We start from the raw sequence: 19,970 nt of genomic DNA, 5'->3' as shown, positions 1-19,970 counted from the left end.
GTGTAGCGGCGGGCCTTGGGGGTGTGAGCCGTTTTGGGACATCAGCAGGTGAGGCCTATATTTTTTTCGTTTAATTAGAGGTCACGACAGGCTCAATGCACGACTTGGAATCAGGCGCTGCAGCTGGCGCACAGGCTACACTTAATTATTTTTAGTGAGTTGTTATTTACGTTGCTGTTGATTCCATCCCCCTCCACTCACCTTCCCGGTTCGAAAGGTAGCCGTGTGTACCATTTTCGGTGAAGGTACCATTAAACTATATGGGCAGTTGTTGGAATAACAATGAAGGAGTTGTTTATTTATTGGGGGGGTGACTAACTTCACAAGAGTTAGTGATAAGGGGCATATATCATAAGCAGTTTGTCACAGAAGACGCGTGGACACAGTTCCTCGCACAAGAGGCCATGGTACGTGGTGTGGTGCTAATCTTTAAAAATAAATAAAACGAGGAGTTCAGGTGACAGAAAATAACACTGAGGGTTTGACATCCACCCATGAGGCAAGCCGGTGAAGACCCTGATGATGCAATAGTGTGTTGGAAAGGCATTAGTTGGTCGGTGTTGGACTTTGCCCTTCTGGCAGGTTCACCCCTAAACTTTTTGCCTTTAATTGTGACCTGGTGTTTACTTGTTTTTGGCTTCTGCGCCCTTTACCACTATGTCCCAGGGTAAAGTGCGTGTGTGGTAAGGTTGTCCTGCCCTCGCATAGGAATGCATGGGGAATGTATGTGTCCATGTTAGTTCCTGATGTGTGGGGAGTGCAAGGTCGAGTTTGGTATGTGCGGACTCGTGTGATTAAATGCTGCGTGATGATGTTTGCAACGTTATTGTGTCTAGTGTGGAAGTGCCACTTCTAGAAGTTGGCATGTCTGCGTAATTTATGTGAATTGGCTGTCTGGCTTGTAATTGGCTGGAGCTGCCTGGTGAGTCTGGCTCCAGGAGCCCGGATGGGTCTGCTCCGGTGGTGAGTGGAGAGATATGCATGAGTGGTGTGAGGGGAGGAGTGCACCTGGGACCTGAAGGGAGCTGGGCTTTCCCCACACAATGCTGGCTCCGCCCCCTGTGGTGTGACTGATGACCCTAGCCTGGCTAGTGAATGGAAAGGGGGGCTGAGCACATCAGAGTGCTCCAAAACCAGCTGTGACTGGTTTTCCCCCCACCCTAAAGTCACAGACAAAGGATTTGTGTATGTAAAAAGGGGCTGTGTCCCCATGAATGTTGTTCTCTCCCTGATCCTGAACTTGAGGGGGGCCTGCTGCTGCTGGGCGCCAGGAGGAACCGCCACTGGGGACTGCCTCCCTGCCTGGAGGGCCCTGTGAGCTGGCCCCTGGGCCCAGCCTTTGCCCGCCCCCTACTTTGCTCCAAGACTTTCTTCAAACCTTGCGCTCCAGTGGCACTGTAGCTGTATTGCCTGAGGAACCCTTGTTTTGATTTCTAAAAGAGGCACTTTGTGTCCTGCCTTCCTGGGGTGGAGCGCTTCCGCTTTCTTACTGCAGCCCGGAGCTGCGATCGTCCTTACACGAGGGATTCCCTGGCATGGGGATCCCCCTTTTGCTGTATTTCCAAGCAGGTGCCCACCCTGCATTTTCCTCGCAATATTGCTAATTCTAACGGGTGCCTAACCCGTATTTTTCCCTTTATGTTGACCCCTAGCGGGTGCCCACCCCTCCAGGGACCTTGTGCCTATGTTTATGTTTAAAGGCGAGGGAGCCTACCCCTCATTGCCGCAGTACTGAGGAAAACACTGTCGCCGGCCCGGGGTGCTTCCGGGAAAGGGCCGCGCTGGGATAGGCTGAGGCGTTCCTGAGCCTAGAAGCTCGTCGCGAGGGCCGCACTGTGGTTGGCTGGCGCGCCCCTGAGCCTAGAGGCTCGCCTGGAGGGCCGGGCCGCCATTGGATAACCCAGCCTGCAACTCGAGCCAGGGGGAGCTTCCCCCGAGTTGAGGCTGCGCCGCAGAAACCAAGAGACCGGAGAGCCCCACGGAGTCCGGGAGGCTCTCCCAAGCCCAGCCGTCCTGCCCGCCGCAGAGAGAGAGGAAAAGACCCCGCCGTAAACGGCCGGTAGTGAAGCCGGCTTGGGGAAAACAAAAGCAAGGCACTACACTGGTGCCTCGCCCCAGAGCAGCCCAACGGGAGTGAGGGGGCACAGTTGTTTGGTCGTAGTGCCGGTGCTTCTTTTCTTTGGGGCCCATTATTTTAGCAGTCCCAGAACGGGACTCCAGTTCGGGGCATTCCTTGGCAATTCCGAGCCCCGTGGCTCCAACGACGGGGCCTAGTTGTTCAGAGCCCAAGAGGGGCTAAAAAAAATGGGGGCATTTGTGTTTCGAGCCCGAGAGGCTCCGACATCCACGGGGGCATTTCGGGAGGTAGTGCGGCCCCGGCTGGCAGTGGGCCGCTCCCCGCCCCCCCCTTCACCCCTCCCCCCTATTGGCAGCATTTGTTCTCGAGCCCACGAGGCTCCCACGTGTTGGGTCATAGTTTTTTTCGAGCTTGCAAGGCTCCCACATCGTTTCTGGCGCTACTGTTCATTTCAGAGCCCCACAGGAGAGCCAGGAGGCACGCTGGTGCCTGGCTCAGCTCTCCAGTTGCCCAGCACTTAGTGGGCAACTGCTTCGTTTTTGGCTTTGCGCATTCTCCTTTTGCTGCCTACGCAGCTTGTCCTGACATTGTGGACACAGGGCGTTCTAGCCCCTGCGAGGCCAAGTTGGCCTAGGGACAATTTCATGTGTTGTGCCCTTGCTTGGGATACATGTTTTTGCCCTATGTGATCTTTGCACAATTATGATCACCTGCCTAATGTGATTTCTGCATCATGTGTAATGCCTTTGTGCCTATACCTCTGAATGTATTGTTATGCTTAGGGGGTTGTTTTTCCTTGTATAGTTATGCTAGTGAGTTCATAGTTCCCTGCGTGATATTTGCCTAAGGTGTTTAGGATTGCGTAGGTGGTACTTACCTTTTACCAGTGGATACTGGTTGTGCGCTACATTTGCTATTTGGTGCTACAGTTATTATGTGTTATATGTTCTAAGAGTTATTCCTATAAAGTGCTAATTCTACCAAGTGCTAGTTCTAAAAGTGCTTATTCCTGACAGTGGCCCTGTCTCATGTATACAAGCCCCTGTAAATTTTGCCTGTGCCTATGTCACATTGTAAAGTGTGTGTTTATTATCTAATGCGTTTGGTATAATACAAAGGCTATTTTTATATATAACCTTGTGTGGAGTTTCCTTTGTGGTGGGCCTTGGGTGTTGTTGCTGGGTGCGAGCGCAAACGCTTTACACATCTCCTCTGAGATAAGCCTGACTGCTCGTGCCAAGCTACCAAGGAGGTGAGCAGGGGTTATCTTGGCGGGTGACTTCCTTGCCCTGACGTAGAATGGTGGCTTCTGCCTGGCTTTGGCGCAAGCCTTAGCCAACCGGAAATCGCCATTTCTAACAGGTAGTATTTTGTAAAATTATTATAAACATCACCCCAATTCTGCAATTTATTTAAGAATGTAAAGGAATCAGCTTGGTATACTGTACTTAAAAAAAAAGTTTTGAATTTGAGCGTCCTAGAGATCTGCTAACAATGATAAAGCGCCACAAACATTTTAAATCACACAATTGTTTTTGCAATATGTTTCTCTCATTGTTTGTTGTTGTGTTAGAATATATTAAAACAGGTGTGTAAAACAAAGCGCAGTCCTAGACAGAAGTTTCTGACAGATGTACTGTGAAGAAAAGTGTGCAGCTCTGACGAGTAACCACTGATCCCCAAGAGTGGCCCAAAAACCTTAGCAGTTACACCCTGAGAGTTCTGCTAGCACAGTGATTCGAAATTGACAGTTGACCTGGAGATCGCAAAGAATAAGAAGCTAACCCCCTCGGCTTCCCATTCTCGGGTTGGGCTTCTTGCCATACCTCTGAAGGTAGCCCTGCAGGTGCAATGAAGTTCCCGTGTGACAGTAAAGAAACAGCTGGTCATTACTGAATTCTGCTCATCATTTCCATATGTGGGGTGCAATAAAAGTTTCAAGCAAGAGAGTAGCCAGAAATGTAAAATACCCCCACTTAGAACCAAAGCACTGATGGTACCAAGCAAGTGAGTCCGAACCTCCCTAGAAGAGCTTCCTTATCTCTTCCATCGCAGCAACTATCTATTCATCCTTTCAGCCTTCCATCCACCTGCTGATATCCACAATTTCACCTTTGCATACTTTCATCTATCAGCATTCATCATTCAATCCATCTATTGGCCATTCTATCCAACCATCCATCTGTTCACACGTCCGTCATCTATGCATCCATCCACCCACATATCCATAATTTGACTTACCAATCCATTGATAAAGCCTTTCATCCCCAGTTGATCCTTTTATCTATCTATTCATTCAATCCATCCTCTCTCTCAGATTTCCATGTTCGCACCATCTTTTCACCCACTTATTTATTCATCCTCTCATATTTTCATTACACTGCTAACCTTTCATCCACTGATCCATTCATTCACTATTTCAGGTTTCCATTTACTCTACTACCTTTCACCCATTTATTTTATTTTGCGGTTTTTATAGAGCGCATCAATCATCCCGAGGGATATCACGGCGCTAAGAGCCAGAGAAGCTACTGAGGTGAAAGCTGGAATTTATGGCTTGGTGAAGAGATACGTTTTGAGGTTCCTTCTAAACTGAAGATAGTTGGAGGTGTGTCTTAGGTTGGGGGGGAGCTCGTTCCATCTCTTGGCTGCTAGGTGGGAAAAGGAACGTCCACCTGTTCTGACCTTATGGATGCGTTTAGGCTTTGCCAATGCAGATTGGCAAGATCGCAAATTTCTGTTAGGTCTGTAGAATTCGATCCTTCCTTGCAGTATCGAAGGGCCTGTTCCATGTAGAGTCTTGTGGGCATGGCTGAGTAACTTGAAGGCAGCCCTCTGACGCATTGGGAGCCAGTGAAGTTTATTTAAGCACTCTGATGCTGAGTCACGCTTACTTTTGTTGAGAATGAGTTTAGCCGCCTGGTTTTGCACAATCTGCAGACGTGAGAATAGGTGGTCGTTCATCCCATTGAAAAGTGCATTGCCATAGTCCAGGCGACTGACCAGCAGGGCCTGAGTGACGGACCGTCTGCAGTCCAAGGGTAGCCAGGGGAATATTTTGGCAAGGAGTTTAAGTATGGCGAAACTTTTCCCGCAGGGTAATCTGACATGATCTTTCATGGAAAGCGCATCGTCCATGATGATTCCCAGGTTCCTGGCGTGTTGACTTGGAGAGGGGGCCATTCCCAGTGAGGGCCACCCATCCACCCTATACCCATCCATCCTTCTACCCACTCATCCATCATTTCACCGTCTCATGCATCCTCGTCCACCCTTCTTTCCCTTTTGTATCAAACCAACTTTCTTTCTGTAAACATGAATTCTGAGCTGTTTTCTGCCAAGTTGCAGATATGGTCTATTTAGATCCCCACCTCCCCCTCTCTGCTGCAGCTGCTAAAGCTCAGAGGTTCACAACACCCCTGGTGTCAAACAGCATGTAGGTTCTGGAGTACCATAGGCTCTGGTGGTGACCATCCAGCACAGGTCTCCAACATTGAGTTCTTCCATCTTTATGATTTTCCCTCCCACTAGATCGATAATATATGTGCAGTTTCACTCCCTTTACAATTTTCCCGAACCCCATTTCCGAGAGGCACCCCTCCGCTGTACCTCCCTGAAGCACAGATGACAATGGTTAGAATGCACACAGTGTAGCAGAGAAAGTGCAGTGCGGGTTGAGCCTATAATGAGGTTGGATTCAGGGTGTGCAAAAGATTGAGTGAGGACTTTCGCATTCTTTTATGGAGCGCAGCGTATGAGCCAATTGTGGTGGGCACGGGTTATTTTCAGTAGTTAATGTTTTTGGCATGCAGTTGCATGTAGCTCCGTGGTCTACCAGCAAAAACATCATATATTCTAATTTTAATCTGTGTGTGTGAGGTAATTAATAGTTGTGACTTTGAGATGGGAACATCTGAGAAACGAATAGAATAAAAATACTAGGATTCTAGACCTGTCCACTTCAAACTTGCATTGGAAAAGGCTATATGTCTTTTCTTTTGAAAGGAGTTGGATGATGATTTGGCTTTGCCAGTGCTTTTTGCTGTCGAACAGCATCATTAAAAAGCCAAACAAGCATTTACAATGAAATGGTCTCTAACTTTATTAAAGTTAGAGCTATTGGCATTGCAAATGGCATTTTTTTAATTTTTTGTTAAAAAAACAAAACACATAAATAAATGGTATTGTTATTTACAATAGCAATAGGTGAGCATTAGAGAGTATTAGCGGACACAGAACCACACACATACAGAGCCACACGGAGACACACACACACAGACACACACACACACAGACACACAGACAGACAGACACACACACAGACAGACACACACACAGACAGACACACACACACACACACACAGACACACACACACACAGACACACACACACACAGACACACACACACACAGACACACACACACACAGACACACACACACACAGACACACACACACAGACACACACACAGACACACACACACAGACACACACACACAGACACACACACACAGACACACACACACAGACACACACACACAGACACACACACACAGACACACACACACAGACACACACACACAGACACACACACACAGACACACACACACAGACACACACACACAGACACACACACACAGACACACACACACAGACACACACACACAGACACACACACACAGACACACACACACAGACACACACACACACACACAGACACACACACACAGACAGACACACACACACACACAGACACACACACAGACACACACACAGACACACACACAGACACACACAGACACACACACACACAGACACACACACAGACACACACACAGACACACACACAGACACACACACAGACACACACACAGACACAGACACACACACAGACACACACACAGACACACACACAGACACACACACAGACACACACACAGACACACACACAGACACACACACAGACACACACACAGACACACACACAGACACACACACAGACACACACACAGACACACACACACACACACACAGACACACACACACACACACAGACACACACACACACAGACACACACACACAGACACACACACAGACACACACACACAGACACACACACACAGACACACACACAGACACACACACAGACACACACAGACACACACACAGACACACACACAGACACACACACACACAGACACACACACACACCCACCCCCCCCCACACACACACACCCACCCCCCCCCCCACACACACACACACCCACCCCCCCCACACACACACAGCCACACATACATGCAGAGAGAGCCACACACACACACACACAGCCACACACACATGCAGAGAGAGCCACAGACAAAGCCACACACACAGCATCGTTCCTCTATATGGCTATGGAACTCCTCTGTGACTTGCAATATTCTTATAAAGTGCGGCAGGGGGTACTTTGTTCCTTATATTACAAGAGACGTGAGAACGTGACTGCACGTAGGAAATTAATTATCTACCTTTATACAGGAATTACAGGCTCCCATGTAGTACAATAGGTTTATTTGTGGTCTCCTTACAACCCTGAGGATTTTCAATATTGACCTTCCATTAAATATCTACTGTAATATGTCTGCTTCAACTCCACTTTCTGAGCCATTGCATTTAAAGATGGCACTTTAAATGTTCTGCTTACTGTTGACTTTGAGACTGGACCTGCAGATGTCGCTGCTAATTGTGGAAGAACCTGTAAAAGCATTACTATAACTTTTCCCAATTATACATCAGAATCACACAATCACAAGCTACCCTATTCTCCAAGTGAATATTGTTGCAATAGCGAATTCCTTTACAGCGGTGGGAACTGTAGGACAATTAATACATGCTGGACCATCTTGTCTCCTCCCTTGCCCAAATGTGATCTTACATGGAAGTGTGGAGGAGAGTCATGGCAGTGGCGACAGAGCTCTGCATGATCTGAGCTGCCGCTACACAGTAAAAAGTTGGTGAATACTGTCTGAGTGAAAGCTGTTATCCAAATTGTTAAGCAAGTTTAAAATATTCAGATTGGCTGAAATCACTTCTATTTTGTCTAAAACTTGCATTAAATCCACTTCAACAGTTCCTCTAGGAAGGGAACAGACAAACATCTTTGCTGCATTGGCACCAAGTGACTAACGTGGCTGTCCTCGTTAGCCACTTGAGAGCAATTGAAAGGAGGCAGTATTACAAGGTGACACATAGTAGCAGGTCAGTGTATGACGCTAATAGAGTACCCAGAGGTAGCCCGAAGGTGTGTTTGGCAAATTGAAAATATTTTTTCTTGTTTTGAGAGTTACTAATTTAGAGTAGCCTTACGTTTTCCGTACTGTTTTCATTTTCCCTTCTTTAATGTGACTAGTTGGGGGGTTGAAGTTACTGGGTGACCTGACTGAGGTTGGAAATTTGAGCTTTGTTTCTACCACGAACTGTCATTGTTTAAACACCTTTAGTCTGTTACCCTGACAACAAGTGCACATTATTGGCTTCCACCTGCCAAGCAAGTAATGTTTCATGTCCATGATGTCTGCACCAGTGTTTGTGCCATCCCCTGATTTACTCTGAAGAAGCATTTACCTAAAGAACTCAAGGAGGACATAAATGGCCAACCGGTGTGCTCTATTATGTTTTTTTACATTAAGCACAACCATGAACCCTTCTCACTTCGTGTCGACCACTTCATCTTCCTCAGTGTGTCAAGCAGCCAGATGGGAGAAATCAGAGGGGAAACCTCATGTAAAAAGAGAACAGAGTCAATGAAAGGTGTCTTAACTCAGTCCACCAACAAATTCAATCTTGCAGAGTGGATTGATTTCAAAATACTACTTGTGAAAACCAGAGAGTACGATTTGTCATGGCTCAGAGTAAGAACATATCAGTGGACAGCCACACACACAGAAAGCCACACACACACATACAGAGCCCCACACACAGCCCACCACACACACAGCGTCACACACACAGCGCCACACACACAGCGCCACACACACAGCGCCACACACACAGATCCACCCGCCACTCTCCCAACTCACCGTTGCAGGTCGCTCACAGCACCCACTACAAGAGCGTGGTCCTTCTGTCCCCCAGGGGTCGCAGCAGCTCTGACTCAAGTAGGATGGCCGCCAGGGCCTTGCCCCCGCAGGCGGGCAGATCGCCTGTTAATGTAGATAGCCCAGGACGCTAGCCCCTCTGGCGCTGCTCATACCTGGACTCCCACACGCGCTCACTAAGCAGTTGTTCCGCTCCAGCTCCATCAGGGAGAGTCAGCACAGTCCGCAGCGGCTCCGCCAGGCACACCCGGACAGTCGAAACGCCGGCCGCACCGTACCGACTGCAACGCCAGGTGCTCGACGGCTTCAGATGTGTCCCCACCGCTGCTGATGATGTCGCCATGTCACACACGAGTCTCTGGAGCACGAGAGGGCTTTGTTGGGTGCTGTACAGCAGGTTGCACTCAGAGTGGCTCACCATATTCCACCGGGCAGCTTCTCCTCCTTTTTCCGGCGGCGGCAGGCAATCCCAGCGCGGCGGCGGACGCTCCAGCCTGTCCTCGGAAAAAAAAAAAAAAGAGATGGAAAGCGAGGAATTTACTTCTGCCGGCAAAGGGAGTCCTTAATCGGCAGAAGCACTCCGAAAACGGGATGATTGTTGTCCGGGAAAAAACACAAACGGCTGTAGGAAAAAAAGCGAAAGCTAGGAAGTTACTTCTGCCGGCAAAGCGAGTCCTGAACCGGCAGAAGCGCTCCGAAACGGGTTGATTGTTGTCTTTTCATGAAAACGGTGCAAGCCTCGGGAAGCAAGAGTAAGACCAGAGAAAGGGGTCCAAGCAGGCAACCGGGAGAAAGAAGCCGAGGTGGTGGAAACACCACCATGTTTCTCCGAGGCGAAGCAGAAATGCCTCGGAGAAACGCACGGTCATTTTCTGATTCGGGGGAGTGGTTTTCTTTCTCTCTTCTTCCCATTGGCTGGAAGGTAAACTTCCCATTAGCTGGAAGGTAAAATTCCAGCCAGTGGGAAGAGGAGAGAAAGAAAACAAGACAAGCGAAAAAAGACGCCCCCGAATCGCAAAAAGACAGGGCTTGAACAGAGTGACGCCCCTCTCCTCCAATGGCTGGCCTCTGTTTAGGAAGCCAGCCAATGTAGAAGAGGGGCGGGTTCAAGCCCCCATACTAAGAAACATTAAATCTCGAACCGAGACTGCGCAAGCCCAGCCTACGGTCCTCGACCTAAAAAATGGTTGTTGTTGATGCTGAACGGCCTTGGCAAAGGCAACAAAAACAAGCATTTACAATGCAATAGGTCTTGCATTATTAAAGTTTGAGCTATTGACATTGTAAATGACTGCCTTTTATTCATTTGCATCGGTGCGTAAACAAGCACTTTGCACTTATAGTCCATGCTTATGAGAAGCAAGGCTGGCAGTCTCTTTCACTGCCAGCCTTGCTCATAGTAAGCAAGGACAATACGTTCAAAGTGAGTGTTTATGCACCGATTGCATGTTTTAAAAACAAATTAATAAAAGACATTGTCATTTACAATACCAATAGCTCAAAGTTTAATAATGCGATACCTAATGCATTGTAAATGCTTGTTTTCATAGTGAAACTTCCCCACAATGTTGAGGCATTTGATCATTGTTCTGGGTGTGACTTTGTTTTATTGCAGGGATTTATTCTGTTGGTGTTTCTGCTTTTTAAAGGTCCATTGGTAATAGCTTTTGAAGAGTTTGTGTTCCTGCTTTGTGCGTGTGCTTTTGTAATGGCTGCTCTTAAACAGGACGGTTTCTGTCCTGAAGTTGATAGGACTACGGGGAATTCGGGGCATTTCTTAAGCGGACTGAACCCTTCAAAAGGCAATGGCATTTAAACAGAGACAGTTGCACGTCTATTTTGACAGACATCTGACTTCCGCTTCCCTCCGGGCCTTTATATAGGCCTGCCGTGGACACTTGTGAATTTCCCTGCAAGCCAGTCTGTCTCTGAATAGGCTTTCTCTCGAACAAACGGATAGCCAATGTGACCTGAGAGACAATGTGACAGCGAATGCTACAATTTAGTTTTCATTGTGTGGGCCAGTTCGTCTTCCAACCCTTTCCCTTTATCACGATGAAGTCGGTTCCTCTTAGCGCCTAAGGTTTGATTTTACTTTGAGTCTTGTGCCAACTCTCTGAAATACCAATTTCTTTTCCCTGAATTGTTTTCTCTAATTTATATATTTTTTTTATTTTAGACCATAATGGAGCAGTTCAACCCTACGCTGCGAAATTTCATTGCTATGGGGAAGAATTACGAGAAGGCCTTGGCAAGTAAGTACTTCCCTATTATTAAACCAGGCCAGTCGAGGTTTTGCGTTCCCCCAAAATATGGCAATTTGACACCCCTCTATCCTTACCATGAATGCTTATGTCAACAGTATGAAGAGGACTAGCTCATATCATTGCTGATGTCCAACCACAATGATGTTCAGACTGAATAATTTGACCTAAACGTTTTTTTTGTGCTCCTCAAACTTGTTCTATGAAAGGAACTTCTGACATACTTAGTAGGGTTTTGAGGCAAATTCACGCCCTAAAAACTCTTGTATCTTGATAGTGAGCTTCCACCATTTTACTGCTTTTGGGTCAGTTAGCAAGTAGTGTGTATTTTTTTTGTGTATTTTGGGACATTCCATACAATGCTATTTGTAGCATGCACTTATTTTGTCTGGTTGCAAAGGGTTAGGGGCATAACTGACTTGAAGACCAACTGCCATCCATCTCGGTCTTTTCGGTTTTTGTTTTCCTCAGTGCAGTGACGGTCTCGTTTACAGTTGGTGGGCCACATTCCTTGCACATTTATTTATTTAAAAAGCAAAATTCATTTTTTGCCAAATGATTTACAACCCATTTTAAGTAAACCTGAGATTTCTGTACAGTTTATAATTATTGAAGCTAATTGTTTTTGTCTCAGTGCTGAACCACATGATTGTTTCCTTACATGGAAGCTCATTGTTTTAATACTTCTAATTTGTCAGTTGTGGAGTCATCTTCACACGATCATGCAAACATCTTTTGCACCCCTCCGGGCTCTGGCTTTACATCCAAGTTTGCAACATGTGCCAAGTTATTATATGATATGCCTGGATCCATTAAGCAAAACTTAGTAAGTGGTGTATTTTTCATTCCCACTCATCTGATTTAGATCTTATTCTGGTCTGTCATTTGTCAAGTGGTCTAAATCACTATACTGCAAAAGGGTTGGGGGAACCATTCCTCAAATCTTGACTGTCCTGGAGTACCTTAAGACTATTTGCCTCACCCACAAACACATTAACTGAAAAGCCCTAAAATAACTGCAATGAAGTATACATTGGGAAAGCCATTAGATTTCGCCTTTGTGTAACCTATTGGCTTTGCTAATGTTTTTTTTAAAGTAAAACGCTTTTTGTAAGGTTCTACAGCATCGGCATAAGACACAACCTAATATGTCCACTTAATCACTGACTCATGCTCACAACTACGTTACCATGCATGCACGGCCATAGGTCACCATGCATGTGTGCACTTGGTAAATGATGCAAGCACCATTTTATTTATCCAGTATTAGTTTATCTTTCATAGATTCACACACCTGAATCATTCCCCGTCGTCGGGATGGGAGTCCCCAGTTCATAAATAAAGGAATGTCTCATTAGACATTTAGAGTAATAGGCCAAGGACCTTACATTAGTAATATATCCATGTCCTTTTGTAAAAAGGACCAAACTCTAGAGAAGAGTCAATCAGCTATCACCACCCTCTGGAACCTTCCTGGAAGGAGCTCTAGTCCCTCAGATTTTCCACCGCACGTCGTGCTAAGGGAGTGTCCACTGAGCTCTGCTTAGTTTTTCCTTCTTTCTGTATTTCCAGTGATTTAAAAAAAAAAAAAAAATTCTCCACCATTCCTTCTTCTGTGTGACGTTCTCTATATCTTCATGGCAGATACTGCTAAAAAAGGCATCTTTAGGTCCTGTGCTTCCTGTGGTAAAAGAGGCTTCATGTTGACGACCAACACATAGACTGCCTATACTGCCTTTACCCGGATCACTCTTCAAAGAACTGTAAGGTGTGTCGTACCTTTTCTTCAAAGACCGGGAGGGACGCCTTTTAATCTGGCTGCAGAGACTTTAGGACAAAGACCAAGCTTTGTCGTCTGAAGAGAGTGAGGGCTCCTCCAAATCTTCAAGATCCTCTCAAAAAATGCCCAGAGTTACTTCTCCAGGACCTTCATCGCAGCACCCTCAAAAGAAGACGCACAAAAAGTCTTCAGAGGCACACCTTCAAGCTTTACCACCAAATGTTTCTCCTCAGGAAGTTCTACACACCTTTAACCTCTTGGCTGCTAGGCGTTTTCCCGCTGTGTGCTGAATAATGGAATATCTCATTGTTCATGACGAGCTCAGCTCGTCATCAGCACACGACACCCGTGGGTGATGACGAGCTGAGCTCGTCATCAGCATCGAAAGGGTTAAGAAGCCTAGTTCCAGCTTGTCGACGACTACTCAGTCGACGGTGGCTGTGATGGCGAAAAAATCCCCATCTACAGCTGTGGGAGTGACCTCGTCGACGAAGACTGTTTCTAGTCCTCCGCATCGTCCACGTTGTCGATGACGACTTCATCGTCGAATGCTGTGAAGCCTGTATCATCGACGATAAAAATTAAGAAAACCTCGTTGACATCCAAGCCAGCGTCCACGCTACGATCACCGACGAGCACGTCTACGTCGACGAAGTATGTTCTTTCGACATCTACCCCGTCGAGGGCTTTGCCGACGATGGCGACAGTCTACGAGGGTACCTTCAATTGTGTCCGGTGCTTCACCGTCGACGCCTAAACCGACGGCGGGCTCGTCGACAACACCAGAGTCCAAAGTGGAGAGTGCGTATGGTCCATCTTAAAATAACTAAACACACGTTAACACCAGCCCTGACTTCTCCTAGCAGAGTCCAGCCATTACCTACTAGTCACCTTTTGGAAGAGGAGGAAGATTCAGACAATGGCAGTATGTTCGGAGCTGCGACAAGTCCATCTGAACTTCATGTCAAATACCAAGAGTGTTCAGACTATGACGAACAGGAACCAGAAGGCAAGACATACTATCCTGACAGCCATCCTCCCCAACCTCCCATGGTTTTTCTGCCTGCATCCTTGGTTTCTGACCTCCAATTTCTGATTTTAGACTACAAGCAGAGGTTTCCAACTTCTACTACGTCTCCTGCTCCAGTGGTCTCTCCGCCGCCAAGACCACAGCCTCCACCTCTACCTCCAGTCTGTGCCTGTCACGCTACCACCTCCACCTTCCACGGATGATGAGGAGGATGAACAACAAGAGGAAGGAGAACTCCATGATTCCCAATCGACTCCTAATTAGTGGGATGATTACGTTATCCCGTGTCCAGCTTCCCTGGTGCCTACTCAAGCTGATTCGCCTTCTGAGGATATCGGGGGTTTTCATAATATCTTGGAAAGGGCTGCACAACGTTTTGAGATCCCTATGCCTTCTCACCAGCAGGATTGTTTCCTTTATGACTTTAAAGTAACTTTTAAAAAGTCTGTAAGATCTGTGCCCATTATAGACTACATCTGGGAAGAGGGGGTTAAAATAATGCACAATCCATCTTCAGTCCCCCCAGTGTTACCTCGGCGAGACAAAAAATACAGGGCTCCGGACACTGCTCCAGCCTGCCTTACCGGACATCCCAAGCCTGATTCCGTCATCACTCAGCGGAAATCTAAATACCCTTCTGTTCCGCTGTCCGCTCCTCCTGACAAGGAAGGTTAATGACTCGACAATATTGGGAAACGCTTCTCATCCATGTCTACATTAACAGTGCGGGTCTAATTCTTAAGCATTATTAGGGCGCTAAAACAAGCAGATGTGGGCGGACATTGCTCCATACTTGAGGGGCTTGCTGGACGATTCGAAGGAGGAAGCAAAGAAAATCTTGCTGGAAGGCGAACGTTTGGCTCCCGAGATTATCGATTGTGCGATGGTTATCGCCTCTACTGGTTTCCGCCAACTAGCTGGCTCTGCTGTACTACGACGCCAAGGTTGGCTGAAGGAGACCTCTTTCCGGCTGGAAGTCCAGACAAAAGTTATGGACATGCCCTACGATGGTCAGCTTCTTTTTGGCACGCATATTAATGAAGCTCTTCAGGGCATAAAAAAGGATACCGACATGGCTAGGGTTCTGGGTACCCTTCAATTTAAACCCCCCCCTTTTCGTGGCTCAAGGGGTAGAGGACAAACTTCCATCAGAGGAGACTACCAACACTATCGGTCTTCCTATTTCTCCTCCAACCAACAATATCGGCCACAGTACCAACAATGTCAACAACAGCAATCCTCTTACCCTAAGACCTCCTTTTGAGGAAAGGGAGGACAACCGAAGGACGTTGCTCGGCGGCAATGACTTTTCTCTACCGCCGGTCTCCATTTCCTCTCCACCCTCCAAATTATGAGGGAGAATTTCCCCTTTCTTACACAATTGGAAACCAATAACAACGGACCGTTGGGTCCTTCAACTGGTACAATTTAGGTATTCACTGGAGTTCGTTCAAATTCCTCCTCAGACCACTCCTCGACCTATGATTCACAAAAATCTACGCCTCTTACTCCTGGAACTTTCACTCATGCTCCAGAAGGGAGGTTTTGAAAAGGTCCCTCTTCATCAACTGGGGAAGGGGTTTTACTTCCGTTTTTTACTGGTGCGCAAAAAGGAGAAGAACAGGAGACCAATCCTGGACTTAAATCTCAACAGGTTCTTAAAGAAACAGTTGTTTTGAATGGTTACCATCCAAGAAGTGCTGCAACTTCTCAATGCAAACGACTACATGGTGTCTTTGGATCTTCAAGATGCCTATTTCCATATCCCTATCCACGGAGATCACAAGTTTCTGAGGTTTGCTGTGGTAGGCAGGCCTTACCAATTTCGAGTCCTGCCCTTCAGGCTCAACTCAGCCTCACACATTTTTACAAAATGTCTTTCTCCAGTGGCTGCATACCTCAGGCAACAACACCATCAGGTCTTTCCCTACCTTCGACGACTGGCTCGTTGAGGCACCTTCTTCGGACGGCACGACCAGGTCTTCCAACGCCTGTCTACAGCTTTTCAGTCGCCTGGGACTCACTCTCAATCAGGACAAGTCCGTCCTTCAACCTTCTTCACAGATATCCTTTCTGGGTGCTACTCTCGACACAACCCAGAAGAAAGCTTCACCGTCACAGGAGCGACAGAACAAACTACTTCATTTGGCAAACCACATAAAATCCAAAAAGTCTTTATCAGTACTCCTCTTCAAATCCCTTCTCTGGATGATGTTGTCCTGTATTCTGCTAGTTCCTTACTGTCGCCTCCACATGCGCCCTCTCCAAGAAGCGCTGTCGGCTCAATGGATTCAACCCGAAGGATCCTTCAGTGTCATTCAGGTGACCCCTCAGGTGGTCACTGCTCTGCAGTGGTGCACTCGTCCCCAGAATCTTTCTCAAGGCATACCCTTCTTGTTCCAAGCTTCTCCACTGATCATCATGACAGATGCGTCCCTGTAGGGTTGGGGAGCTTTCCTCCAAGAACTTCGAATCAGTGGAAAGTGGTTTCCTTCCGAACAAAAACTTCACATAAACCTCAAGTTGCCAGCTCTCCTGGCGTTCCTCCCCAGGATCAAAAGTTCTCTAGTGCTTGGCCAGACGGACAATACTACGGAAATGCACTAGCTAAAGAAGCAGGTACTCGTTCACAGCCACTCTCTCACAAATCTCAAAAGATCTGGAACTGGCTACTTCACCACAAAATTTCTCTTCGAGCGGAGTACGTTCCAGGAACAGACAACGTACTGGCCGATTCATTAAGCAGGCAAAAAACAACATGTCACGAATGGGAGGTGAACCAGCAGACTTTCGGCTGCATATTCTCCCAATGACTCGCAACAGTTACTACGAGTGGTAACTGCTGCACCAATAGTGACAATGGTGAACACTAATAATCAGAATTTGGAGGTGGTACCAATCTTCAACTTGTCCTCCCATGAACTTAGTAGTAAAGAAATTGCAGTATTGAGCCATGGGCTGTCGTTTGTTCCGACAAATAGAAATGACGCCTTTACGACCATGGTTGAGATGCACACATTTTTCAGATCTGTACGTTAAATTTTTTTTTCCTCTAAAGCATTGCCTAGCACAACAAGTAATAGTACGAGTGGCCTTAGGTGTCCTTCAACCTTCTTTCCTGCTAGCAATACAATGCCTAAAGAGATTATTACATTTGAAAATGTGGTTCTGACGGAAGTAGAACAAATATTTCAGGATAAAAAGTTTGTTAAATTCAACTTCTCAAAAGAGGAACGTGACATAGTCCAATCCCTTTCAAACCGCAATGATTTAATTATAAAGCCCGCGGATAAGGGAGGTGGAATAATTCTACAAAATGAGACTGACTATGATTGTGAAGCGTTAAGACAACTGGAGAATCCTTCACACTATAAAAAACTTCTAAGTGACCCTACACCTAGAATTCGAAAGGATATTCTTACACTAACAACTGTCGGGTTAGGAGGGTTATGGCTTAACAAAAAATAATTTAATTATCTAAATAAAAAGGATTACACCATCCCGGCATTCTACACCTTGCCAAAAATCCATAAGTGCAGTCAAAATCCTCTGGGAAGGCAATTGTGGCAGGGTGTCAATCAGTATTACAACCCTTAGCTGAATATGTTGATTATTTTTTATAAAACCCATTGTCCCAAAAACACGTTCATATACACAGGACAGCAGAGAGGTCATCAATAAATTGGAAGGAAGAGAGTTTAACCCACACTATAACATCTTGGCCACAATGGACATAGAGAGCTTATATACAAGCATTCCACAAGACCAAGCTCTAAGGGTAATTGAGGAGGTGTTAGAAAAGCGACCCCGTCCTCATCAAGTTCCCACAAAATTCATTGTTGACTGTGCACGGATAGCATTGGAAGAGAACTATTTCCTATTTAACACCGATTTCTATGCTCAAGTAAAAGGCGTGGCCATGGGCGCTATTTTCGCGCCGGACATAGCTAACTTGTTCGTAGCTGCTTTTGAAGACAATGTAATTTATAATAACAACCCTTTCAGTTACAATCTGACAGAATATCTAAGGTACATAGACGATGTATGTATAGTGTGGGAAGGTTCACAAATAGTACTAAACAGTTTCCATCTTTGGCTTAATGAGCAAAACGAACACTTACAATTCACATTGGAAAGTGATCCACACTCAATTAGTTTTTTGGATCTAAAAATTACACATGACGCAGGCCATCTGTCAATGAGTCTCTATACAAAACCAACTGCTCGTAATACATTACTAAAGTATAGCAGCTACCATCCCAGAAATCTACGAGATAACCTCCCTTTTGGTCAATTCCTGAGATTACGACAGAATTGTACCAAAAGGGAGGATTATTTCAGAGAGGCAAAGTTGCTGTTAACTAAACTTGTCACAAGGGCATATCCATTCAGATTAATGAAACATGCAATGAAACGTGCGTGGTACTATGACAGGCAGTCATTACTACACAAAGAAAGGGATCCCAATGAAAACACACAGGCCTCACAACCCATCACGTGTGTAACCACTTTTGGAACAGAGTCCAATGCTATAGTGAAGATAATAAAACATAATTGGCATCTAATAAAAAAAGTTGAACCACAGTTAAAAATACCACGGTTTGCCTTTAAAAGAGGCAGAAACCTACGGGACTGTTTAGTAAGGGCATATAAAGATCCAGCACCTATTACATTACAGAACTTATGGGGATTGCCGCCTGTGGTAGGACACTATGCATGTGGAAATTGTACCGCTTGTGCCACTACCTTGACTGTAAAGATGTGTAATCTCAATGGCAAAGAAATTGTGTTACGTGATCACTCAAATTGTTTGACCAAAAATGTAATTTACTGTGTGCAGTGTCCTTGTGATCTAACCTATATTGGTAAAACAACTCCAGAAGTAAAAAAACGAATTTTACAGCACCAATCTCACATTCGGTGCAAAGTACCGACTGCACCACTAGTGGAACATTATCAAGCATTGTCACATACTCAAACGCAAATGAAATGGTTTGTTTTTGAAGTTGTTAAAAACACCAGAAGATGTGGTAATATAGATCGTTTGCTCACACAGAAGGAGAACAAATGGATCTGGACATGCAAAACAGTGGAGGATGGACTAAACTCGCTTATTGAGTGGCACACTCTGGCTACCTTGCATTAAACTGTTGTAATTTTAGAGTGGTTGTTTTAGCTACATATATTTGATCATCAATTGGAGGGAATATGTTGATATTACGATTGACATCGAGCACCCATTATAAGATGGCTGCGGTTCAAATTAATGGTGTTTGGTGACACGTTAGAACATGTATATGTGGTTTTAAATACACAACCTCTCTATTACAGACACTTGTCGGATTTACGATTGAGATATGGTGCCTCTGTTCTTTTGAATAGCGTTTGGGCATCTGCCCGAGTGGCGGCACAAACGAGTGTATCAAACACCCTGTGGGGTGAAATAATAGTGAGATACCTGGTTTTATAATAAATATGCACTTATATCGTGCTATCTACTGCATGATTCACTTGATTCTATAACCATTATAAGATGGCCACCGCTTGCAATGTAGCAGTGTGTCGTCATTGATCTCAGTGAAAACGTGTATTAGCGATTGTTTTTAAACATGGCGCTGTCGGCATTCTGATTACTCGGTCTCGTGTTAGCGGAGTCCACGGAGCGATCTTGAAGACGCATCCAGTTGTCAATCCTAGTAAGTTTTTAACAAACGTTGTTTAGACTGCGCGCTTGCACATTGGG

General features: G+C 46.0%; 1 protein-coding gene across 4 annotated transcripts in view; it reads left to right on the top strand.

Moving 5' to 3' along the window:
• Positions 1 to 19,970, top strand: part of BAIAP2 (BAR/IMD domain containing adaptor protein 2) — a 491,109-nt gene that overhangs the window by 52,359 nt on the left and 418,780 nt on the right. For all 4 annotated transcript variants that reach the window (XM_086931035.1, XM_086931033.1, XM_086931032.1 and 1 more), the window contains exon 2: positions 11,333 to 11,408. In XM_086931035.1, coding sequence (XP_086787161.1) covers positions 11,333 to 11,408 — 76 coding nt within the window. The remainder of the gene's footprint in view (positions 1 to 11,332; positions 11,409 to 19,970) is intronic.

The sequence above is a fragment of the Lissotriton vulgaris genome, chromosome 7 (assembly GCF_964263255.1).
Source record: "Lissotriton vulgaris chromosome 7, aLisVul1.2, whole genome shotgun sequence".
NCBI classification, from domain to species: domain Eukaryota; kingdom Metazoa; phylum Chordata; class Amphibia; order Caudata; family Salamandridae; genus Lissotriton; species Lissotriton vulgaris.
This window is presented reverse-complemented; position numbering and strand designations above follow the sequence as displayed.